At 41.4% G+C, this 26,494-nt stretch overlaps 1 protein-coding gene across 8 annotated transcripts in view; it reads right to left on the reverse strand.

The window, feature by feature from the left end:
* LOC140464936 (solute carrier family 12 member 7-like) overlaps positions 1-26,494 on the reverse strand; it is a 254,371-nt gene that overhangs the window by 29,922 nt on the left and 197,955 nt on the right. For all 8 annotated transcript variants that reach the window (XR_011955023.1, XM_072560589.1, XM_072560587.1 and 5 more), the window contains 12 exons: positions 25,149-25,390; positions 23,681-23,892; positions 18,949-19,116; positions 15,708-15,806; positions 14,303-14,360; positions 12,714-12,888; positions 11,402-11,520; positions 9,902-10,000; positions 8,368-8,487; positions 8,147-8,251; positions 5,814-5,982; positions 2,372-2,567 (listed from right to left, as the gene is read on the reverse strand). Coding sequence is in view for 7 of the 8 variants with exons in the window: in XM_072560589.1 (XP_072416690.1) it covers positions 2,372-2,567; positions 5,814-5,982; positions 8,147-8,251; positions 8,368-8,487; positions 9,902-10,000; positions 11,402-11,520; positions 12,714-12,888; positions 14,303-14,360; positions 15,708-15,806; positions 18,949-19,116; positions 23,681-23,892; positions 25,149-25,390 (1,762 nt within the window). In the remaining variant the exon portion in view is untranslated. The remainder of the gene's footprint in view (positions 1-2,371; positions 2,568-5,813; positions 5,983-8,146; positions 8,252-8,367; positions 8,488-9,901; positions 10,001-11,401; positions 11,521-12,713; positions 12,889-14,302; positions 14,361-15,707; positions 15,807-18,948; positions 19,117-23,680; positions 23,893-25,148; positions 25,391-26,494) is intronic.

A 26,494-nucleotide genomic window follows, 5' to 3' on the forward strand; every position in this document is an offset into this window, starting at 1 on the left:
AATTGAGACGCTCAACAGGGTAGATGTCAAAAAATTGTTCTTCTTGACTGGGAATCAAGAATATGGGGCCATGGTCTCAGAATAGGGGCTAGTGATTTAGAATAGAGACATTAAAGTCAATTTCTTTACTCAAAAAGGTTCTGACTGTTTGAGATTCCAGAAGGTTCAAAGGGTCAATTAATCTATTGTAGTTAAAAATCACACAACACCAGGTTATAGCCTAACAGGTTTATTTGGAAGCACTAGCTTTCGGAGCGCCGCTACTTCATCAGGTGGTTGTGGAAGTTAAGCTTAACCTCCACATCACCTGATGAAGGAATGGGGTCTGAAAGCCATTGCTTCAAAGTAAACCTGTTGGACTATAACCTGATGTTGTGTGATTTTTAAAATTTGCCCACCCCAGTCCAACAGCAGCATCTCCAAGTCATGGCAATCCATTGCCGGTCTCTTTCCCTATCTCCTTGAAAGCATTTGAAAGTGAGCTGAGACTGCCACCTGCTGTTTGCTAAGGGGAGCAGAACGATCCAGGGGGAAAAAAAAGTGTGCCTTTTTCATTATGGATCAAAGAATCCACATTGAACTACCAACTACGTATACTATAGTAAAATAATACATTGTTTTAAATAACGATAAAACATAAGAGTTTAATCGATTAACTCCCTATCCAAGAAATATGCCTGATATACTTCCAAGATAAAGGTTTACATTTTAAAGCAAATAGTATGGATTAACAGCTAACAAATCTTTTGTTTTTAACTATCCAACATGTAGACAGTCATATCCCTGTTAAGACAGGATTATCCGACAATGACCTAAAATAATTGGATGTTTAACTGCAGTAAAAATAATTGTCAAATTTATTACATAGTTTCAGGACAAAAAGTCTACTCCAACAGCAACGTATCATTGACTTAAACATAATACAAGGGTCTGAGGAAGGGTTACCAGACCAGAAATATTAACTTGGCTTTTTCTTCACAGTTGCCACTTGGCCTACTGACCTTTTCCAGGAACTTCTGTTTTTTGTTTCTGATTCACATCAGCAGTTCTTTTGGTTTTGATTGATTTAAACATCTTCTCTGTGTCACTAGTGCACTTCACCTACATTATGTACCATCCTACAAGACAGATTGTCAAGGCACCTTCAATAAGACTCTACAATTCCTGGACCTTCATCACCTCGAAGGACTAAAGCAGTTCTTGAATTTGAATGCCACCGCCTCAAAGTCACACACCATTCTGAGTCAGGCAGATATCATTGTGCCAACCCAAAATGCTTGGAGTCCCCCACTTAACAGCATCGTCACCACGGGACGTCAAGATTCAAGATGGCCCATCATCAGCTTCTTGAGAGAGGCCAAATACAGTCCAGCCTTGCTGACATCCCACAAATGAATTAGAAAGAAACAAGTAACACCTGGATGCTCTATATAGAATTATAGACGTCTATCTACTGCTCTATTTGGAGATCAGAAATACATGGCGCAGACTGGGGGCAGGATGAACACAAGCTGATTTCGCTGCTCGTTGGATGCTGCCTGAACTGCTGTGCTCTTCCAGCACCACTAATCCAGTATTTGATTTTCAGCATCTGCAGTCATTGTTTTTACCTTGTCTTCAGTCCAGCCAACCCATTTCCCCTTCCTTATAGTTTCCATTAACAGCTTTTCTTTCTCTCTGCATATTATCCTACATCCCTTTCCCCACCTAGCTGTCACTGTCATTCTTGCTCTCTGGGCTCCATCTCCACCTGTTCTCTCATTCCTTCCCTTTGCCCACTTTGCCCTCTCATTGTCATCAGCAGATACCACCATTTCCTAGCTACCATCAGTTCTGGTTCTCTGCCATGATCCACGGAGTACACAGCTTGGACAACTTCACTTACACTTCAAATCTGACTTTACTTAATATTAAAGAAAGCCATTCAACTCCTTGAGTTGATCATATGGGATCAGCAATGGGCCATTAGGCTCCTCAACTCTACTCTGCCATTCAATCGGATCATGGCAGATCTGTATTTCAAATTCAGTTTAGCCACTAATCATCTTCCTTAATAGCCCCTCCCTATAAGAAAATCTATGAATGTAGTCATGACCTCACACATCTACAGTCGTTGAGAAAGAATTCCATATTTCCATGACACTCAGGTGAAAAAAAAAATGCTTCCTGATCTCCCTAGATGTCTTCAGACTGTTTAAAGCCAACAGCTTCTCTGCAACCACCCTCTCAATCCCTTGAGAGTTTTAAAGCATCTCAATCTGCTCACCCCTAATGTGGAGAACAAATTGGGAGTTCTGATGGATTCTGAAAATGACCTGGCATCCCGGGACTAATCGCATGGAGGTTCAGTGAATAACTGAGCAACACTGACCTACAAAGTTCTTCCACCCTGTTGGACCATCTGTTTGCCTCCATAACTCCGGCCACGCCACCAGTACAGTGTTGTGCTTCATTCCTCCCAGGCCAGATGACTGGATCAAGTGGGAGACCCCATCTCGCCGGTTGGACGATACCACCACGTGGCAGAAACCTTTTGTCTTCTCCAGCCCCATCAAGGTCTTAATGTTCTGTCAAAGCAACCAACATGTAATACATCAGGAGGGGCAAAGGCACTCAATCTCCACTTAGCCATCCATCAGCCATGCTAGCTGAGAATGCTGCACCTTTTATGTTGAACACAGATTATATTAACAGGAGCATGTTCATGACAGATATTGCAGTTCTAACCACTACTAAATTGAGGCACACCAATTTAGTTCCTCCACATTGTGGAGTTCTGAATGTCAGGTCTACAAAAGCCCCAGGTCCATTTTCCCAGAGTTAAAAATCACACAACACCAGGTTACAATCCAATAGGTTTATTTGGAAGTACTAACATTCTGAACACTGCTCCTTCATCAGGCAAGTTGCTTCCATATAAACCTGTTGGACTATAACCTGGTGTGTGATTTTTAACTTTGCCCACCCCAGTCCAACACCAGCACCGCCATATCATTCTCCATAGGAAGGGGAAAACAAATAGACAGTCACCTGATCACTAGTCACAGGCCAGTTAAGAGGTTGCATGACTGGCGGCTGAAAGTATCTCCCTTACCTGCACAGCAGGAGAAAGAAGAAACCAGTAAAGCCTTTGATAAGGTTCCACATGGTAGGCTGTTGGAGGAAATGCAGAGGCATAGAATAGAGTGTGATTTAGCAGTTTGGATTAGAAACTGTCTTTCTGAAAGAAGACAGTGATGGTGGTTGATGGAAAATATTCATCTTGGAGTCCGGTTGCTAGTGGTGTGCTACAAGGATCTGTTTTGGGACCACTGCTGTTTGTCATTTTTATAAATGACTTACGACGCAGGCATAGGTGGATGGATTAGTAAATTTGCAGACGACACTAAAGTTGGTGGAGTAGTGGACAGTGTTACAGATTGCAGGGGGACTTGGATAAAGTGCAGAATTGGGCTGAGAGGTGGCAAATGGAGTTCAATGCAGCTAAATGTGAGGTGATACACTTTGGGAAGAATAACAGGAAGGCAGAATACTGGGTCAATGGAAAGATTCTTGGTAGTGTGGATGTGCAGAGGGATCTTGGAGCCCATGTGCATAGATCCCTCAAAGTTGCCACCCAGGTGGATAGTGCTGTTAAGGCGGTAGACGGTGTGTTAGATTTCATTCGTAGAGGGATTGAGTTCCGGAGCCACAATATCACGCTGCAACTGTACAAAACGTTGGTACGGCCACACTTAGAATATTGTGTACAGTTCTGGTCACCATATTTTGGGAAGGATGTGGAAGCATCAGAAAAGGTGCAGAGGAGATTTACCAGGACGTTGCTTGGTCTGGAGGGAAGGGTCTTTTGTGGAAAGGCTGAGACTTAGGTCTGTTCTCATTGGAAAGGCAGTGGCTAAGAGGGGATTTGATAGAGACGTATAAGATGATCAGAGGATTAGATAGGGTATACAGTGAAAGTCTTTTTCCTAGGATGAAGTAGTCAGCTTGTACCAGGGGGCATAACTACAAATTGAGGGGTGATAGATTTAAGACAGATGCCAAAGGCAGCTTCTTTACGCAGAGAGTGGTAAGGGCGTGGGATGCCCCACCCGCTAATGTAGTCAACTCAGCCATATTAGGGAGATTTACACAATCCTTAGATAAACACATGGATGATGATGGGATAGTGTAGACGGACGAGCTGAGAATAGTTCACAGGTCGGCGCAACATCGAGGGCTGTAGGGCCTGTTCTGTGCTGTATTGTTCTATATTTCACACTTTCTCTTCATAAAACTGAAGCTGCAGTAGTTTTCCAAAATCTTCAGCGGCCCACCATTTAATTTTATGTATGATTTAAAAACCTGACAGCCACTCCCTAATTCAGCACATTCACACCTCCCCAATCGCAAACAGTGCTGAAAAGAGAGTCCTTTGACACTTGCCCCAAATGCCAGATAATCAAACCATCAGGCACAGTAAACGTGAACTTCAAATCTCTTATGACTCACACTACACACTCCAACAACAATTCATTCTTTGGGTACAGGAGTATCCTTTACCAACCAATGAATATCCCACATCACGTGATGTTAAGTATTTCATTTCAAAACAATTTTGAAAACATCAGGTAGTTGAAATGTACACAGGTATCCATAGGACAATTGCTAGTCTAATGTTAGATGGATTGAGGGGGGGGGGGATGGAGCTGGCTCATTAAGACAGTGCATGCCCAAGATGATACCGACAAGGCTTCCTTCAACTACCATGTGTTATTTATTATAGATATATGGGGTTGAGGAAAGAGAAGAAATTAGTTTGTGGGCTTAAATATTCTGGGCTAGTCATCACTTGAATTTAACCAAGCTGTGTGACACTCAAACAAACCAGCTCCATGTATTGCCCTTTCCACGTTATATTCAATTGTTAGTTTGTCGAATACAATTGATTTCACAAATCTAAGAGGCACTGGAAAGTAGGGAGACTGGGTTTGTAACTCTAGTCACATTCAGCCAAATTTGTATAAACTATCCAGGTTCATCTTACGGTTGTGTCACAGCCCATTGAATGGCGATGAACAGTCAGTGTAAAATGTTCTCAGCCAAGGATTCATTAGTCAGCCCAGTCAATTTTCCAATCCGTTTAAATGATGCAGCATCATTGTGATAATGCTGGGGGTTTGAATCCCCACAGTTTGGAAGCAGCTATTCAGCCCATCAAGTCCACACCAACCCTCGGAACAGCATTCCACCCAATCCCTTGGACCCTGCACTTTCCACGGCTAATACCCCTAAGTTGTACATCCGTGGGCACTATGGGCAATTTAGCATGGCCAATCCACCTAACCTGCACATCCTTAGACTGTGGGAAGAAACCAGAGCACTCAGAGGAAACCTGCGCAAACACCGGCAGAATGGCTGTGCGGAGTTTGCATAATCATCCGAAGGTAGAATTGAACCTGGATCCCTGGTGCTGTGAGGCAGCAGTGCTAACCACTGTGCCACCGTGCCATCCTAGATGAAACAGGAATGGGAACAGCCTCAAAATATGCTATTTCACTCCTGGCAAAAAATCTCTCTGTTACAAACAAATCATTTCATGACAAAACATAGAACCAAACTATTTGACCCATTGTGCCTGTAATCATTCTTTCAAAGTGCACAAAGTGCCACTCCCCCATTCTTTCCTCAATCATGTTGCAACGTTTTCCTCTTCACCTAAATAGCCAATTTTCTTTTGAACAGTTACATCCGAATCCACTTCAAGTGCATGTTCAGGTATTTTATCTGTAATTTCTTTTGGCTTAGTGAATAAATTGTGGGGTGAGTAATACCTGCTCAGCGTTCTGTACATCAGCGTGCCTATCCAGGAATGTGCCTTCCAACACAGAGCCAACAATGGTCAACCCTTTGCCAGCCTTAAGCTGGGTGGTAAATGACAGGAGCCGAGGGTGCTTCACATTCTGTTCTGTATCCAAGTTCAGCAATATCAACAGCTGAGGCCTGGGAACGAGAGCGAGAGGGTGACAGTGACAGCGAGAGAGAAGGGAAAAAAATAAAGGCAGGTGTTAGGTCAAAATGCGGAGTCATTTTGTGATCTGCAAAATATTTTTCCAATGTAGTATCAAAGCATCTTGTCTTGTACTCTTCAAGTCAGGCACAGATGTCACAACTTGCAAGGGGCTACATATATCCATCTGCAGGCAAAAAGATGCTATCCAACCATTGGTACTTTATTAAATTAATCAAAAGCAGGGGGGTCAATTATACTCTGATGCATTCTCCACAGCAACGCCACAACTGGAATCAACTCACCAATCAGTACCACCCTTTTCTTGTGCAGTATAAATTGTTACACCTTTTAAATTCTGTATTCTTGCATCAACGTAATGAGTACAAGACAAAAAGCTTTGATACCATTCAAAAACAAAAGAGAACTGCAGGTGCTGGAAATCAGGAACAAAAACAGAAATAGCCGGAAAAACTCAGCAGGTCTGGCAGCTTCTGTGGAGAAAAAGCAGAGTTAATGTTTTAGGTGCATTGACCCTTCATCAGAAATGTCAGAGGCTGAGGGATGACCTTACAAAAGTTTGCAAAATCATGAATGGCTATTCACCAGACCCATGCCTAAGTGTTTTCCCCAAAACTAGAGGGCATAGGTTTAAGGTAAGAGGGGAAAGATTTAAAAGTGACCTAACAGGCAACTTTTTCCACAAAGGGTGGTGAGTGTATGGAATGAGCTGCCAGTGGAAATGGTGGAGGCTGGTAAAATACAACATTTAAAAGGCATCTGGATTGGTTTATGAATAGGAAGGGTTTAAGGCAATATAGACCCAATACTGGCAAATGAGATAAGATTAATTCAGGATATCTGGTCGGCATGGACAGGTTTGTTTTCGTGCTGTACATCTCTATGATTCTAACTGATTGCAGCTAGGAAAAAGTCGGTATATATGCTAAAAGATAGGGTGGTTGTCAAGGGAGTAAGTGGTGAAAATGGAACCACCCAGGAAGAGAGAAAAGTTGGGCAGAAAAAGGAACGAGTAAAGGTTAACCTGGGGGAATCAACAGCTGCTGATGGGGACCATTACTTTCTGACAAGAGGTTGTTTGTGACAGCAGCCTATGACAAGGTGTGGTGGGTGGGGTTGGGGTAAGGAAGACACTGCTTTGATACCGGTGTCTCTTTCATCAAGCAGTACTCACGTTCTTTTTAAACTAATTTCTCAAAAAAAAATTAACTCTTGTCTGGGGTACATAAAAAAACCCACTGTTCTTATTCCCTTTGTGGCCCTTAACCCACCTGCAGTAACAACTAAATGGTAACACCCTGTCGGCAGCCAGTTTGATGAGACTGCTTGGTTTGTGCCTGCACTGTGTAGTGGTATTTTACATCAATGAGGCCAACAACCCCTCCAATAGCTAATACTCAATGCAAAAACAAGATGAAAAACATCTCCCAAAGGCTTGTTCTTCATAAAAGACATAAGATCTCCCCATAATTTACATCTGTTTAACATGCACTTTTTTTTCAATTGTCATTTTGACAAAACTGTAAAATATTAAAACAAAAACACTATAAAGGGGTTATCTCCACAATCACAGTGCAGCCAATCACACTTCTATAGTTAAACATCCAGTTTTATGGTGACTTGTCTTATTGATCAGTTCAATGCTCAGTTTTAAAATAAAAACAATCTGGATTTCAAGTAAACAATAGTTTGGCGAGAGTTGGAAGCCTCTTGGTTAAGGTCAATTCACTGAATTTGCTCAATTTTACATGCATGTTGGGTTAAAAGGAATGTCATTCAACTCTCTTTCTAGCTTACTGAAAATTAGGGTCAAATTTTGTTTCCCACTCCAAATCTACAGAACGAGGAGGAAGCAATTGGGTCATACTGGTTGAATTTAATTGGCATAGCCTTCCAGCAGAATTCTGGGAGCATTGCTATACACGAAGCGCATGTCAATGGTTTTAATGTTGATATTTGGTGAGCAAAAGGTTCAAATCACTGAGAAAATTAAGCCGACACATCCAGAATGAAATCTGGCTAATAAGCAGGGTCAAGTTTTTGTCCTGCAGGCTAAAAGTCCCTTTCTAGGAAGGTAATTTGGAACAGCTTTAAGAGATTTGAATTAGCATCGACAGAGTCTAGTTTTGCTTTTACCTCCAGTTCTTGGTGTGAGGTGGACCATCCTCCAAGCGCAGCAGAGCATATCGAGCAGCATTCAGGGACAGCCCCCTAATGCCATCACCCCATTCTTTCTCGGCCCTGATGAAAAGAAGGTTAATAAAATGAATTTTCCAAAACAAAATACAGGCAGAAACAATGCAATATTCATTAGACCAGATAAAGCACTCATTCATATTAAAAGATAACTATCTTACCCTCGATATTCAATGTACTTGTAGATGCATCCTGCTATTACCATGGCAACCAGCGCATAATACCAGGAGCAGATGAACATCAAGGCAAGGCATAAGCTCATTCCCAGGAAGGACAAAGTCCTAGAATTGGAATGCTTACAGTAAGTCACTGAAATAAAAACATTTTCAGATACTTCAGAATCCCCTACAGTAGGCCTAGAGCCAAGTTCGTGTACATTTGGAGTCACAGTAACTCCTTTTCCCAATTACAGAAAATATTCAAGATTGTATCCAGTAATGGCTAAGGGACTAGGGTGAGGCTGTTGTAACTAAAGGAAGAGGTCTTTCAATCACCAGTTTCACAGATAAAAGTGAAATGAACAAAGTCCATCCCATGAGACAATCCCACCAAAATGTAGTTCAAAAATTGTTCAGCAAGTTTTGAAAATCAGAGGAAGATTTGTGAAGGGTTGCTGGACAAAACATTAAATAATTCTCTCACAAGAGCTGCCTGCCCTGCTGAGCTTCTCCAGCATTATAAAGCTAAAACTCTACATACCACAAAGCCTGTTTTCCATTATCTCTCATGCTTGTTATCTTCTCAAAAGAATTCGAATAAACTTGTCAGGCACTATTTCCCCTTCATGAGATCATGCTGACTCTACTTAAGCGAAATGAAGCAATGTGACATTTGAAAAGGATAAGGGCAGCAGATAAAAGGAAACACCAGCACCTGCAAGTTCCCATCCAAACTGCTCACCATCCTGACTTGGAAACATATCGTTCACTTTCACTGGGTCAAAATCCTGGAATTCCCTCCCTCAGGGCATTGTGGGTCAACCTACAGCACATGGACTGCAACAGTTCACCAACACCTTCACAAGGGCAGCTAGGAACAGGCAATAAATGTGGCCAGCCAATGATGCCTACATCCCATGGGTGGGCACAAAAATGGGTAAATGGAGATCAACACAATTAGATTAGATTTCCACAGTGTGGAAACAGGCCCTTTGGCCCAACTAGTCCACACCGACCCTCCGAAGAGTAACCCACCCAGACCCATTCCCCTCTGACTAATGCACCTAACACTATGGCCAATTTAGCATGGCCAATTCACCTAACCTGCACATCTTTGAACTGTGGGAGAAAACCGGTGCACCCGGAGAAAACCCACACAGACATGGGGAGAATGTGCAAACTCCACACAGACAGTTGCCCGAGGTTGGAATCGAACCTGGAACCCTGATGCTGAGAGGCAGCAGTGCTAACCACTGAGCCACCATGCCGCCAGCTAGTTATGCTGTCACTGATATTTCCCACTTCATTCTGAACGAGCTTTGATTGCACAAAGGACTACATTAGAAGCGGATCATGCCAGCTTTCCACAACCAGTGTTGGTGGCCCTATTTAATGAAACTCAAGAGCTTTGTCACTAGAATGGTTTTAAATAATCCACGAGTGACATAGTACAGCAGACTGGAGCTTGCTGCATGCCACAAAAACTAAAGAGATCCTTCAGTATTTGCTCATTTTGTTTGAGGGTATTCTGCCATACCAGTGGTAGTATGTAAATCGTGGCCTCCAATTGGGTGTTTTCAGGAGTGTTTGCAGTGCACATGCCAAGTTCACAAACATATAACACATCAGGAAGAACCTGAGGGAGAAAAGGAAAAACAAATATGGCTTAGAACATTATGCTTAAAATGGTACAAACAATGCTGCGCTACTGTCATTATAATTCTGATAAGTACTCGAGTTTTCAGCCGTTTGTCCATTGTTATCTCAAATTAGTTCGGGCCCATTTTAAATCCATTCTCATTAGATGCCCTTGTGTCTCTAATCTGGGCTTTCAGTTGTTCCCAAATTAGCTTTTCAGCTATTGCAAGAATTATTTTTCTAAACTGGAGCAGGTTCCACAGTCTCCCAAAGTAACCGCGTGAGCTGGATAGCTGACAACGGATGCTTCCCATTTTCCAATGCTTTAGATCAAACAAAAACTTTGTGCTGCTGAATTCTGGAAAAATGAATGCTACAATGAACTGACCCTTGCTTTAGATCACATTTTTGAATTCACCTCCTATGGAGTTTATTTTGTCTGCAGATTTTGACCTGATGGATGATCACAATGTCCTTGATGTAGAATAAGGCAATTAAAAATATTCCCATTACTAGGTTTTATCGGTCAATCTGATCAGTTATTCTTTGGTCCATGACTTGCGATCCTTTACTTCTCCACTAATTAATTCCGAGTCTTTCCAGTCAATAATGCAACATTGTCAAATAAATTACTTACTCTTGACAAGTTTAGATTCACCAACAATAATGCTTGGACAGTATCACCATTCCTGTACTGCTTACTTTGGGCGGCTGTAGACTCAGGTAAAGCCAGTTTTTATTCCCCTACCCCCGTGTTTGCTCACACCAGCCTTACTGACATTTCAGAACAGTGTAAACATTTGCCTCCTTCATCTGTGTATTTGTCCTGTCTAATCAGCAAATGACTAGTATACCGACTCTCTCTAAACAAATTTGTCGCTGTTATGTACATCCACTTTTGCCCAACTTCTCTCGATTGACATTTGAACCTCAATGCGCAGAAATCCTGTCCCTCAAAAGTCTCGACTTCACCATCTGCCGCTCTTTCCCAAAGTCTTCTGTCCCTTCAATTAACCTTTGTTTTCCTGCCTGTATCACTCCAAACTTTCCCTCTTCATCAGACCATTTTCACAACAGCAGACCAGGAAGCACTTTGATATTTTTATATTGAAGGCAATATGGAAATGTCAAACTTTATGTATATTGCCGAGACACTCAGGAAGCAAGGTAGTGAAGACAAAAATGCACATCAAACAGTTGTGACTACTTTTTTGGGGGGCACTCTCTATGCCCCCATTAGGCAGTTCTCTTAAGATCTCAGAAAACCAATGCCATTGTCTTAGGACAATGGCCATCCATTAAAACCTGGCTCTGGTTAAGACATGAAAGCAAACCAACACAGTCTCTTTAAATTTAAAAAATTGGTTAGGGAAAAAGGATGGAATAATTTTATACTTACATGGAAAGAATAGGAGCGACACTGTCGAGAGAAGCAATCAAAATGCCAATCTCACAAATACCAGCTGTGAGGAGGAGGGCCCATGTTGGTTCACCATTTGCCTTTCCATGACCAAAAACCTGTTTTTAGAAGTAGAGAATTTTATGTATAAAATGGACCTCTCAACATAATTACCTGTTTGCACAGAGGATTAACATAGCGCGTCAGACCATACCTGCCATAGTTGGGCCATTACGGGCATCCAGTAACAGGGAAAATGGGGAATATACCCCATAGTAGGTGGTACAGGTGTAAAGAGACGGATCTTTCACCAGCCATTTTGTAACCAATGATAGGAGTTGCACATGAGGATTTTGCAGAATCTTCATTGTAGCAATCGCCAGTGGAATTGTCCGGGAAATTATACCTGGAACTCCCCAGAAATCTCCATAGCTACTAGAGACTTTGGATAGTTCCCATGAAATTGAGTAAAACCAGTTAGTCAGGAGAAGTTGAGATCATTGAACACGTAGTCTGAACCCTAAGTAACGATTAAACAGGTCCCAAAGTTACCTTAACCTCAACCCAGAGACCCCTTATAACCCCAGATGTAGAGACAACATCCGAAGATAGGCCAGGAAAAGATTCACTTCCTCCTTTCCTCCCCTCCGCCTCACTCCACCCCAACCAGCAAACTTATAATTATGGACCTAATTTATCCAACCCACCCTGACCTACTCTAAACACTCACCTGCCCCCTTGCACCCTACATCCACCCCAATTACCATCTTGCTTAATTGGCACCCTATAGAACACTCCCCAGTTGGCACTCTACAAAATCTGGCATCCTGCCTCCTCTCCAGCTGGCAACTTTAGCCACGACCTGCCCCTCTCCCATCCACTTGGCATCCTGCCCCCTCAGGACCTTGAACAGGACCTGAGAGCCGCTTTGACAGCTGCTGATGACAGTTCTGGGCAATGAAAGAAATGTCAGAATGGAAGTACACTCCCACATTCCTGAGAAAGCAGTGATCAGAACCTCCTCTCAGAAAAAGGAGAGCTCCCTTCTTTTATAGAATGGAAGGTTGGTGTGGCATTCTGCATGGATTTGCCGAACACCAGAAAACCAGTTAATACACTACATGATAGCTCTAGAACTACCTGGCAGCCCACTTAGGCTAGTCTTTCAAGGAGTATACATGTCGTCCTTATTCCTGCCTTGACAGTGCAGCACATCTATAGAAAATAATTTGCTCTTCACACACACACCTCACAGTCTTCAGTTTCATTGACACCTTGTTGATGACATTTAACGTAAATTGTCTGCACTTACCCGCAGGAAAGGAATGATCCCATCCCTTGCAATAGCCTGCATTAGCCGAGGGGCCCCAGTGAGACTCTGGAGGCCAGCACCACACGTTGAAAAAAAAGAACCAATCACAATAACCCAGGGTGATGGCCAAGCCAGAGTCCCAATAACAAGGTTGCCATCTACAGAATCGCCGAACCTGGGAAGAGAGAAGTGGAAGTCTTTCAAAAGGCAAAAAACAAAATTCATTGCAGACCAGCTGTTTACTTTTAGAACCTCAAACGCTAGCTAAACGAACTGTCATTTAAGTGTAGAACAACCCCAATCAGCAGTGAATCAGATTGGCTCATGATATTTCATTGTATTGTTCCTAAGCAGAGTATTAGCAGAAAGAGAATTCACGACATAATAAGCCAACCTATTCTCATAGCTTGGATGCTGGTAGGTGGCAATTGTTGACTCAACAACATAAGATTAGATCTTTTATCTTTCAGTTATCATTTGTGTCAGGAAGCTACAAAACCAATTTAAGAAAGTCTGAACTATTCTGCACTGAACCAGTTTTATGGCTTCAAGCAATGTATCATGCCATCTGTTTAATAAATTCTCAATGTACCATTTGAATTAAGAGAGTCCCTTATTTGCTCTTAAGTATATAGTCCATATATCCTTTCTTAAAGGGATGGTACAAATATTTTACCATCAAACTTCAATGCACTATCTACAATTGAATAATAGAGCTGCAAGAACCCTTCATCTGAAATATAAAAGCTGTTAGATTAGCATCATAAAAATTGTAGTGAAATACTCGAACAAATATAAACTCTAAGAAGAAAAGATTTTTTTTAAAAACAAGAATACACATCTTGAAGGGCAGGTGGACACTTTATGTTTAATTAGGACATAACACTCTCGCCCATGAGTCACCTGTTAAATACGCAGTATTTATTGCCCCTTCATTAGAGAATGAGCAATTCTACAGGAAAATCATTCAGCCTCAAATAAATCACACTGACTGCCTGCTCTGTAGCATTACGCTCAGAAGGATACAGACAATCACGAGTAAAATTAACTCTAGGTTCAGATGGATCAGGAAATAAGTGAGATTAGAGTGGTACTGGAAGAGCACAGCAGGTCAGGCAGCATCCGAGGAGCAGGAAAATCAATGTTTCGGGCAAAAGCCCATATCAGGAATCCTGATGAAAGGCTTTTGCCTGAAATGAAAATTTTCCTGGTCCTTGGATCCTGCCTGACCTGCTGTGCTTTTCTAGCACCACTCTAATCTTGACTCTGATCTCCAGCACCTGCAGTCCTCACTTTCGCCCAGGGAAATAAGTGATGCAACAGGTTAAAAAAAAAACCCAAGATAATGGAGTGGCAAAGTGAGAGGAAAAGATATTATTCAATTAGAGCTTCATTACCAATAGAAGAACATTTGATTATCTGACATTTTAATTAGTCACTGACACACCATGATGCGTATGCAAGGACTGATGTTTTTGATAGCTTAAAATATGTTGTAATATAATGATAGTCATAACAGTCCAGGGAAAACAGATGTGCAACTTTTCAATACAATACCAGAGTGTTCCATAAATATGAAAATTGCTTACTTGTCCCTCAAGAGCACACCTTCAATGCAAGCACCAAATAAGATAATGGACGACAAGTCTGTTGTTGATTATCAAGGAAATGTACTTTTTTGGAAAAAAAGGCAATGTTACCCAAATTAGTTTTAATTACATATACGAGTTAGAAAATATTCCCTTGTGGTAGCCAAAAGTACTCTTGCAACAGCATCCTCTGCTTGTAGTGGAAATTTTAATGAGTCATCGACTCTTCAGTGATGACCATCCATTATGAATTGTAGACCATCTCAGCCTTTTGAGGGCGTGGTGACAGGAGGGAGAATACTGGGCCACTTTCCTCTGAAATGATCCTTCGGTCAGTCTGACTAAAGATCAAGAGATGGAGCGCATTACCCTGTGGCATGAGCAAAGAATTAAAACTAATGTTGCAGTTAGTTCAATGAAAATTGAGGCAATGAAAACAGCTTGAAGGGAATGCACTGATTTGCAATTGAGACCCAATTGTCAACATTCTAGTTCATCTCGTGGAAAGTATCCTGGTGCAGTATTGAAGATAAAGTCTTTTTTAAAATTTATTCATGGGATTTTCTTTTTGGGGTGGGGGGGTTCGTCACTGGCTGCGTCAACATTTATTGCCCATCCATTATTGCAAAGAGGCCAGTTAAAAGTCAACAACATTGCTGTGGGTCTGGAGTCACATGCCTGCCAATCCAAGTAGGGTTATCAGTTTCCTTCTCTAAAGGACATTCATCAGTCAGATGAATGTCCTTTGGGAAGTAAACTGACAACCTTACCTGGTCAGCTTTTTCCTGACAACTGATTCATCGTAATCATTTTAGATTCTTGATTTCAGAGTTATTGAATTCAAATACCATCATCTGCCATGGTGGGATTTGAACCTGGGTCCCCAGAACATTACCTGGATTTCTGTACTAACAGTCCAGAAATATATCACTAGGCCATTGCCTCCCCTGTCATCTGTGGAGTGACTTGCTGAGAATCTAACTAACTACACTGCAATGTTAATCAGTTTGCTTCTGGTATTACAAATAAATCGAGAGTTTTCATTTTTGATTTTTTTTAAAAAACAGCATTTGTGGGATGGCAACTAGAATGGCAATATTTATTGCTTACTCTGAATGATCACTAATGTGAGGCATGATACACATGGATGGCTGGTGGCAGTTAATCTTCAAGCCCCAAAGCGGCTTTAGATAGTGGAATTCTTCCATAAATGTTTACTGACTGTTTAGGTTTAGGTTTCATTCCACCTGTTATTAGAGATCTACTGAATCCACCTTCATGATCCATTTTATCTATGCAATACCATAGCAACCAGGGCCCTGGATCCCCAGAGTCTTTTGAAATTTCTAGTACTTTTAATTTTGAGGATTTAAATTAATGTGAGGATTTCCCAGGGTAAGGATACAAATGAAAGAAGTCGTAATAATTGCTAACAGTGTTCCAGTAGGGATGGATTTCTGAGCATCCTTCAAGTCTCCAGATCTATTTGAGCCAGCCATAATGCCTGTTGAAGGAAAAAAGAACCTTTATCAGATTTGAGTGCGTAATTCATTAAAGGTATACAAGCTCTCATCCTTGCTGTTTTGCAACTGTACTTAAATACTCATGGCTTTTAATCTCACCAAACATTATGCCAATTCACTTCTACAGTTCTGTTCAGCTATCTGTGTAATTCAACTTGAAGTTTTAAGCATTAGGTTCAGCTTGTATGCAAAGTTCAAAACCATGATCATGGGCAAAGGACACTGATTTCTATTGGCTTTTACCACAGATGGGGATAAGGGCTCAACGTGGACACATGTTCATCTCAGCATATTTCTGTGTGCAGACTTTGGTGAATGAGGAAGATGTTTGTAAAAAATCCTCATTCTGCTAGGAGCACCAGTCGTGTCGGGGAAATAAAAATCCTAAAAGGTTACACCTGGAGAAGACCCTGAATAATCAGCCAGAATTCAAAGTGTGACAATAATATGGCTTTAAGAGGTTATTTTGTTTTGGGGTTTTTTTTGTGAAGAGAGGTTTTCAGGCAGTGGTTACAAAGAGTCTAACAGAACAACTACAGTAAACAGCTTGCGAGGTCTTAGTGTGTTTTAAAGTTAGAACAATAGAAGCAGTCTGAATGGGTGAGGTCGTACTCTTATAGAACCAAGATCTTTAGTTTTTTTCAGCAGTTGTTGCTGGGGTCTCAGCAGGGCTAGAAATTGCAGTGAATCTCTTCTACACTATCTCTCAATTTTCTTCTAGAGCTCCTTGAGTAGCATGTGAGACAATCTGTTTTCTGAACTTGCCTTTTGCCGTAGGTGTGTTTACAGGTTACTACTGTGTTGCAATGGTTAATTAGTAAAAGATACTGTTAGGGTTGCCCATAATTAAGTAGCACAAAGTGGCTGATGGCTTCCCATAACTGAACAGAAAAAGGCCAACAGAATGAAGCAGAATATGGCTGATAGTAGAGAGAGAACTTTAGGAAAATGTTTTCTTAATATAGTTGCAGCAAGTTGAACAAAACAGGACTGCTTAATTAAGGTTACTGGTTGGGAAAGAATGTGCAGCTGCAATTGCTTACATAGATAAGAAACAAAGTAGTTGTTTCTCTTGACAATATTAAGAGTAGGTTTTAGTTAAGATTCCTCAGACTATCATAGATTGATTGAGTTTTTTGAAGAATTAACAAAGAAGATTGATGAGGGCAGAGCAGTAGATGTGATCTATATGGACTTCAGTAAGGCGTTTAACAAGGTTCCCCATGGGAAACTGATTAACAAGGTTAGATCTCATGGAATACAGGGAGAACTAGCCATTTGGATACAGAACTGACTCAAAAGGTAGAAGACAGAGGGTGGTGGTGGACGGTTATTTTTCAGACTGGAGGCCTGTGACCAATGGAGTGCCACAAGGATCGGTGCTGGGCCCTCTACTTTTTGTCATTTTACGTAAATGATTTGGATGCGAGCATAAGAGGTACAGTTAGTAAGTGTGCAGATGACACCAGAATTGGAGGTATAGTGGACAGCAAAGAAGGTTACCTCAGATTACAACAGGATCTGGACCAGATGGGCCAATGGGCTGAGAAGTGGCAGATGGAGTTTAATTCAGATAAATGCGAGGTGCTGCATTTTGGGAAAGCACATCTTAGCAGGACTTATACACCTTAATGGTAAGGTCCTAGGGAGTGTTGCTGAACAAAGAGACCTTGGAGTGCAGGTTCATAGCTCCTTAAAAGTGGAGTCGCAGATAGATAGGATAGTGAAGGCGGCGTTTGGTATGCTTTCCTTTATTGGTCAGAGTATTGAGTACAGGAGTTGGGAGGTCATGTTGCAGCTGTACAGGACATTGGTTAGGCCACTGTTGGAATATTGCGTGCAGTTCTGGTCTCCTTCCTGTCGGAAAGATGTTGTGCAGCTTGAAAGGGTTCAGAAATGATTTACAAGGATGTTGCCAGGATTAGAGGATCTGAGCTACAGGGAGAGGCTGAACAGGCTGGGACTGTTTTCCCTGGAGCATCGGAGGCTGAGGGGTGACCTTATAGAGGTTTATAAAATTATGAGGGGCATGGATAGGATAAATAGGCAACGTCTTTTCCCTGGGGTCAGGGAGTCCAGACTAGAGGGCATAGGTTTAGGGTGAGAGGGGAAAGATATGAGAGAGACTTAAAGGGTAACTTTTTCATGCAGAGGGTGGTACGTGTATGGAATGAGCTGCCAGAGGATGTGGTGGAGTCTGGTACAATTGCAACATTTAAGAGGCATTTGGATGGGTATATGAATAGGAAGGGTTTGGAGGAGTATGATCCGGGTGCTGGCAGGTGGGACTAGATTAGGTTGGGATATCTGGTCGGCATGGACAGGTTGGACCGAAGGGTCTGTTTCCATGCTGTACATCTCTAGGACTCTATATAGATTCCACAGTAGCTACAGATCCACACATGTGCAAAAAAAAATCAACAAAAAATAAGATTCAAAACAGTTTCAGGCAGAAGTGCTCCCGCCCTTCCTATTGAAGTCTGAAAATATCTTGACCATTTGTGGACCACCAGCCTGTCTATCTTTGTTGTTCAATGACACAGAGAGACATCCCAGTGCTGCTGATCAGTAGTATCAGTGTGCGCTCTCAATTTTAACCATTTTCAACCTGAAGGTTTTGTAAGCCTTACTGTAAAGGAAATAAGAGGTGTAACAGTTGTGCCAAAATAAAGTTGTACCTGAATCTATCACTAGACTCAGATCTAATTTTTCTAATGAGAGACGAACAATTACTGAATCTATTTTTAAGTTTTCCGATAGGGTTGAGTTATTCCAATTCTTTCTTTCTTTTGTTATATTTTAACTAGAATAGATGAAGAAAGTGTGTTTTTCTGGTAGCTTGCCAAATTGAATTGCATCTGGAATGCAACACTCTAAATTTATCTTTTAAAAAAGAAAAAAAGTTATGGTCTACGCTAACTTCTGAACATTTTGAGGGGGTTTGGTTTCATCCATAACGCAAGCAATACAACACTTCAGGAAACAAGTCGATTTAGTTGGAAATAACAACTAATGAGGGTTACAAAGAGTTATTTTAGCAGTGCAAATGTGAAACAACATGTTATGCAGAACGCTGAACAGTAACTCTACATCTCATAGTCCCTTCCCAGCCATAAATCTGACCTGTCACAGATGGGAAGTAGATGCCAACCAGCATAGTGAAGTAGGTCGCAATGTCACTGAAGACATATGGGAGTCTTGTGTTTGTTGCACTCTCCGAGGCAGGCACAGAAGGCAGTCCTCGCTTTTCCAACAACTCCCCCTGTGACCCATATGTACTCCAGATATTTTCTGGTAGGAACAGAAAGAAAAATAAAATCAAAGAATCATAGTGAAGAAATAATTAGTTGAAAATAATGAAAAGTAATGGCACAGATTATGCAGCTGTCATGACAGCAAGACAGTCAGCTCTCACTGCTGTTGGAACTATAAAACTGATAACTTCCATTGTTTACAGACAACAAAACACTGAAACCTAGAGTCTACTGTAAGCTATTCACTGTTTCTCCATAGGCTGCACTACTGACAGGCCCATTGACGGAAAATCAAATCATTTGACTTGACATGATTTCCATTTTGATGTCCCACTTCATCCAGGCTGAAAACACATTCTTTAGCAGCAAAGTACGGCAGATTCCAAGAATCGGAAGCAAAAGTAAAAGATGTTGGAAAATGGTCAGCAAATCAAGCAGTGTCTGAAGCAAGAGGGACACTTACTTTTAGGTTCTGGAGGTTTCATTACATCTGGAACACTGGAAAGCATCTTTCCTCGGGTTTGCAAGCAGCAGACTTTCGTGGAAGAAATTTTGCAATCTACGAAGGTGGGGAAGCTTCCTCAATCTTCAGACAGCCATTCAGCTAATTGGTTGCCAGCTACTAACTGTTCTATGAGAATTGTGACCCGGGGCAAGGAAGCTTCAGGAAAACAGAGGCTGGCTGCTCCTGACTGCTGCAGTGCCACGATGGAGAGTGTGGCTGTTACCAGGGCAACTTCCCGGGATGGAAAGGAAGTTGTTTTGGATTCCTAGGTCCAATTCCTCACGTGTTCCCCAGTGCAGGCTTATGTTAGCCCTGCATTTCGAAGCCACCAATGAAAGTCTGCGCCCACTGGTTAGGATTGATATTTTCTAATCGACCTGTTCAGAGATGATATTGCACACCTCTGGAGCAGGTGGGATTTCAACCCGGGCCTCCTGCCTCTTAGATAAGAGGTGACCAACGTGCCACAGAAGCCCCTACAATTGTTAAGGCAAGCTGATTCTGCCCTGTCCCAACTGAAGCTGTGATAATTTCAGCCCAACTCACTTGGCTAAGGCGCTCAGCTGGTCATTAACTGGCCACTTTAAGGACCTTAATGCAGGACAGGAAGGTGAAGCTTGGGCCTACTTGCCCAGAACTTAATTCTGGCAAGGCAGGAAGGAGGCAGGGTTTTTGTCTGTCACTATCCTCTCTAATTAAGTTTCCTTCCTGCCTGGAGCCCCTGACCCTGATAATTCAGCTCATTTATTTAGTTTCTCGTTCTGCCATAGGATGCTGTCCAATCCGGCTTCCAGCATTTTGAGGGCAAGTTTTCCATGAGTGAAGTCTGTCAAATCCTAGCAGTGCATCTGTATCTAGATTAGCGACTGAGGAGCATGACTGAAAAAGTGATGTAATTTAGAGCTCAAGCTATGGCTGCTTTGTTCCAGACAACGTTCAATTTGAGGATGGCAATTTGAAAGCAAAAACCTAAATCAGTGTATTTTATTTCCCACTGGATGAAAAAAAAAGTGTCGTGCATCACTAAAGTGGAATTTACAAGCTTAGAAATATCATGAATAATACTTCTGAAGTTGAGCTGAAGATTCCCATTTCATTAATAGTTCACTTGTGCATTAGATGCCTTTGTCTTCCAAGATCTGAAGCTTCAAATTTAACAGAATCTGATGCCATCTCTTCAAATGCTTCCAGTTAGTCTTTCATTCCTTCTCCAAACAGGTTTTTGCCATCCTTCCACCTCCAAACAAATGTAGCCCCTCATTATGTTGAAGTTGAGATTCACTGAACAAGTTCAAATTCTTTTCTTCACCTTTTACCTTAAACTGAGGAAAAGATTACTTTCCATCCCGCTAAAATTACTAGAATTTTAAAATCCACATTTAATCATGATATACTTAGTGTGTTCTTTTACAAATGTCAACATTCATTCCCTTCATCAGCAACAGTGTGTACCATTTACAAGATGCATTGCAGCAATTCACTAAAAGATCTTTAGACAGCACCTTCCAAGTCCACAACAACAACCATCCAGAAGGACAAGGGCAGCAGATACATGGGAATACTGCCATCTGCAAGTTTGTCTCCAAGCCACTCACCATCCAGATTTGGAAAAATCACAGTTTCATCACTGTCGCGGGGTCAAAATTCTTGAAGTCCCTCCCCAAGGGCATTATGGGTCTACCACAGCACATAGACTACAGCAGTTCAGGAAGGCAGCTCACCACCACCACCTTCTCAATAATGACTAGGAATGGGTAATAAGTGTTGGCCAAGCCAGCATCACCAACTTTGCATAAATTATTTTTTTAAAAACTCACTGGCGCTTCTGCACAGTCTCAAGACAGTCCAAAAACATGTAAGATACTAACACAGAGGACAAAAGAGTTTGGGGATATATTATGTATGATAGCATAAATTGAAATTTGGTGCAGTACTGAAGGAAGGAAGAAAATATCCTATGATCAAAAACAAACAGGTTATTAGTGGACCCAGATACATTTATAATGGTAGTTACAAAATGAAAATAAAAACCCATCAGGGATAAGTTTTTGTAAAATTACCAGCATTGGTCATGGGCAAAAGAATCAGAGACTAGGACTACTTGGATACCATTTCAAATAGCCAACACAAGTACTACAAGCTGAATGGTCTCTTGCTGTGATATATCATTGTATGATTGAAACTTCAAAATAATAGGTAATAGGGGAGGTATAAGCAAGGGTAACACTGCCTAAATTATTATCAAAGTGCAGTTAACACCACTTACTATATATTTCAGCAATGAAAAATAAAATAAATTAAATTGGTCCTGAAAAAAAGGTTCTGGACCAGAAACATTAATTCTATATTTCTTGCTAGAGATGCTGACCGATCAGCTGAGTTTTCCAACATTGTTTTTGTTTCTTCTTTCCAGCAGTATTTTGCCTCTACTTTTACAAGTGTACCAACAAATCATTTAGAGTCAGAGATGCACAACACAGAAACAGACTCTCTGATCCAACTTGTCCATGACGGCCAGATATCACAACCCAATCAAGTCCAACCTGCCAGCACCTGGCCCATATCCCTCCAAACCCTTCTTATTCATATACCCATCCAAATACCTTTTAAATGTTGCAATTGTACCAGCCTCCACCACTTCCTCTGGCAGCTCATTCCACACACACACACCACCCTTTGCATGAAAAACTTGCCCCTTTAGGTCTCTTCCGTATCTTTCCCCTCTCACCCTAAACCTATACCTTCTTAGTTCTGGACTTCCCCAATGCCAGGGAAAAGACCTTGCCTATTTACCCTATCCATGCCCCTCATGACTCTGAAGTCACCCCTCAGCCTCTGACGCTCCAGGGAAAACAGTCTCAGCCTATTCAACCTCTCCCTATAGCTCAAATCCTCCAACCCTTGCAACATCCTTGTAAATCTTTTCTGAACCCTTTCAAGTTTCACAACATCCTTCCGATAGGAAGGAGACCAGAACTGCACACAATATTCCAAAAATTGGCCTAACCAATGTCCTGCAACATGTGACCTCCTAACTCCTGTACTCCATACTCTGACCAATAAAGAAAAAAAACATACCAAATGCCTTCTTCACTTATCCTAACTACCTGCGACTCCACTTTCAAGGAGCTATGAACCTGCACTCCAAGGTCTCTTTGTTCAGCAACACTCCCAAGGACCTTACCATTAAGTGTATAAGTCCTGCTAAGATTTGCTCTCCCAAAATGCAGCAAGTCACATTTATCTAAATTAAACTCCATCTGCCACTCCTCAGCCCATTGGCCCATCTGATCAAGATCCTGTTGTAATCTGAGGTTACCTTCTTCGCTGTCCACTACACCTCCAATTTTGGTGTCATCTGCAAACTTACTAACTGTACCTCTTATGCCCTCATCCAAATCATTTACGTAAAATGACAAAACGTAGAGGGCCCAGCACCGATCCTTGTGGCACTCCACTGGTCACAGGCCTCCAGTCTGAAAAACAACCCTCCACCACCACCTGTCTTCTACCTTTTGAGCCAGTTCTGTATCCAAATGGCTAGTTCTCCCTGTATTCCATGAGATCTAACCTTGCGAATCAGTTTCCCATGGGGAACTTACTAATTGTATCTATTAAGCTCACATCCAAATCATTTATGTAAATGACAAAAAGTAGTGGACCCTGCACTGATCCTTGTGGCACTCCATTGGTCATAGGCCTCCAATCTGAAAACAATCCTCCACCACCCTATGTCTTCCAACTTTCAGCCAGTTCTGTATCCAAACGGCTAATTCTCCCTGTATTCCAAGAGATCTAACCTTGCTAACTAGTCTCTTATGGGGAATGGTGTCGCACGCCTTACTGAAGTCCACATAGATCACATCCACCACTCTGCCCTCATCAATCCTTTTCATTTCTTCTTCAAAAAACTCAATCATTTGGGGGAAGAAAAAAGTGCAATTACCGTTATGAAGAGAGGAAGTTTTATCTTCTTTATAGTGGGGCAGAGAATTTTTTGAGTGAGTTCAGACTCCTGCCACAGGTTAACTTGTTGATTAAAGCCTCTTTCTCATACAATTGTTGGAATAATCTACTTTTACTACCAAACACTCACCACTTATTACTCCACTTGCAATCCCAGGTATCCCTTGAATTATAGTGACATTGTTGAGATTGAAGTATTCATCACATGTGGCGTTGAGGTAAGGGCTATCACAAAAGAGTCGCCAGAGTTGTGTTGTCACTGTCTGGTTGCCTACAGTGCTGATCTTAGCACATATATCAAAGGCTTTGCTGGCTAAAGTCCGGTTTCCAAGCATACAGAGGCTGTGGAAATGGGGGAAATATTAATGTATAAAATGGCAGTGTGAATGAAACGACAAAGACAAGAACACAGGTAAACAGTCATTTGCTAACAAGAATGGGGTTTCATAACCTTGGAAATAGTTTTCTAGTTCCACATCCATAACTGTCCTATTAATGGTGACTTATAGCAATATTGATTCAGATGCCTCTCGTACATCTCTCCCAACTTTCAATTTTCTTCAAATTCATCTTTGGGTTAGATTTGGCAGAAAGGTTGCCAAAAAAAAAAACAAACAATCTGATTTAGTTTCAAATGTTTGCCAGGGACAGGGTCAATAGCCAAGGGATTGGAGTGTGAGGTGAAGATTACCACAAGGCTATCAGTCTTCCTAATATTTAACAAAAAAAAAAGAAAATTGTTTGTGGGATGTTGGATAAGCAATGTGATATATTTAAGTAAGAACAGAAAGGTCAGTGACCAATTCAAATACAAATGGACTAATTTTACAGAGGACAGACATATTAACTAGTTGACATCTATGTCTGTGAACCTTCCCCATTCTGTGCCTCCTCTCGGGAAGATGCTGAGGAACGGTCCTGTGGACACTGGAATCCTGCAAATTGTTCAATACTGTGCCCAATTTTCAGTACTTGCAAATATGCACCACAGCATCAACCAGCATCTTGAGGAGGAAAGAAAACTAAAAAAAAATTGAATTATGATGAACTGCATATGCTAGGCTTGTATTTCTGTAAAGATGATCAAGGGATAATCAAATTAAGAGTTTTAACATGATAAAGCAATTTATGGGGTAGATAAAGAGAACTTATTTCCTCTGGTGTAAGTATTGTGAACAAAGGGACAATACCCTAAAATTAAAGCTAGGTTATTCAGGCACAATGACACAAGGTACGTTTTCACACAAGGGACAACAGAAAATCAGAACATATTGCCAGAAATCAGGTGACACTAGTTCAATTGGAAACTTCAAGACTGATTTTTGTCAGGTAAGGCTACAGAGCTAAGGTAAATGATAATGGAAGTTATTCAGTAAGGAGGGTCAAGATGCAGATCAGTGTTTATCTAAATGACATTCAAGTTCAAGATGCTGAATGATCTATTCTTATGTGAGAGAAAATAGATTAGACTTTTTTACTTCTAATCCTGTGCTATCTCAAAATGCTCAACTTATTTTTCATTCCAAAAGTGACCAGGCTCTCTCCAAAGAGCACTTGGAGCAGCTCCTTTGAAGTGGCTGATGCTTGGACGTACTTACGGAAAATCAGGTGGACTGAAGGCAGTTTTGATGACCCCTGCATAGATGGCAAGGATGGAAAGGATAACACAGGCAAGGAAAACCAGAGCCAGTTTGTTGACGTATTTGACTCCGACAAATACCACAGTAGCCATCAAGGTGATTGTGCATGTACCATAAACTCTCATGTTATTCAGCATGGTCTGGGTTTCTTGGCTGGGATCATCTGCTTTGAAGATAGCCGCACTTGGAACAATGTAGGTCTGGAAGAAAGTGTGCATATAAACTCAACATTATATAATTTACAGATTTATAGTATTTTGGTAACAGACAGAATGGCATCAACCCCTCTACAATTTCTACATCTGTCTCACACACTGCAAATGTGAACACAAGTTCAACTTCAGGTATGTTTCCATTGGTACTAATTACTATTTTTTTTTTTTTAAGAGTGGTCTCAAAAGTATCTCCTAGTTATCCAACTGTTAAAGGTAAAGGTATCGGCCCAGTCCAAATTTGTCTTTGGTGGAAGGACAATATTAAGCAAAGCGAAGCAACCTCGGATTTAGAAAATATCCGAAGAACTAGTGGAGGTGGGTGAGAGAGATAGAAAATTTGAGGGAGGAATTTCCAGAACATAGGCAACCACCAATGGGATTAATCAAAGAAATTCAGGAATGTGCAAGAGACCAGGGGCATGGAGGGAAGCTACAGATATACAATGGACAAGGCCACACATTTACTGTGAAGTTTAAATCTGAGATAGTACTGAGGATCTAAAAGTTGAATTTAGGCAACAAGTATATATAGATTTTCATTTACCACAAAATGGTTTCTCGATTTAAAAGAATACTATAAAATGGCCTGTGAACCTGTACTGCTGATTTGCAGAATTAAGCTGAAATTCAAAGAAAAGAGGACAATAACGTTTTCATAAAATGAATACTGACACATTAATTGACCATTTGAACTAACCTTGAACTGATACATAGCATGACAATTTACGTAAATAAGATATCTTGTCCAAAATAAAACCATTGGATTAGCCTGTATTCAATCATGTCACTATATTACAGTGGCACAATGGTTAGCATGGCTGCCTCAACGCCAGAGACCCGGGTACAATTCCCACCTCAGGCAACTATCTGTGTGGAGTTTGCATATTCTCCCAGTGTTTGCGTAGGTTTCCTCTGGGTGCTCCGGTTTCCTCCCACAGTCCAAAAATGTGCAGGTTAGGTGAATTAGCCAAGCTAAATTGCCCTTCGTGTTAGGTGAAAGGGTAAATGTAGGGGAATGGGTCTGGTTGGGTTGCTCTTCGGAGGGTCGGTGTGGACTTGTTGGGCCGAAGGGCCTGTTTCCACACTAAG

This window comes from Chiloscyllium punctatum, chromosome 41 (genome assembly GCF_047496795.1).
Source record: "Chiloscyllium punctatum isolate Juve2018m chromosome 41, sChiPun1.3, whole genome shotgun sequence".
Lineage (NCBI taxonomy): Eukaryota > Metazoa > Chordata > Chondrichthyes > Orectolobiformes > Hemiscylliidae > Chiloscyllium > Chiloscyllium punctatum.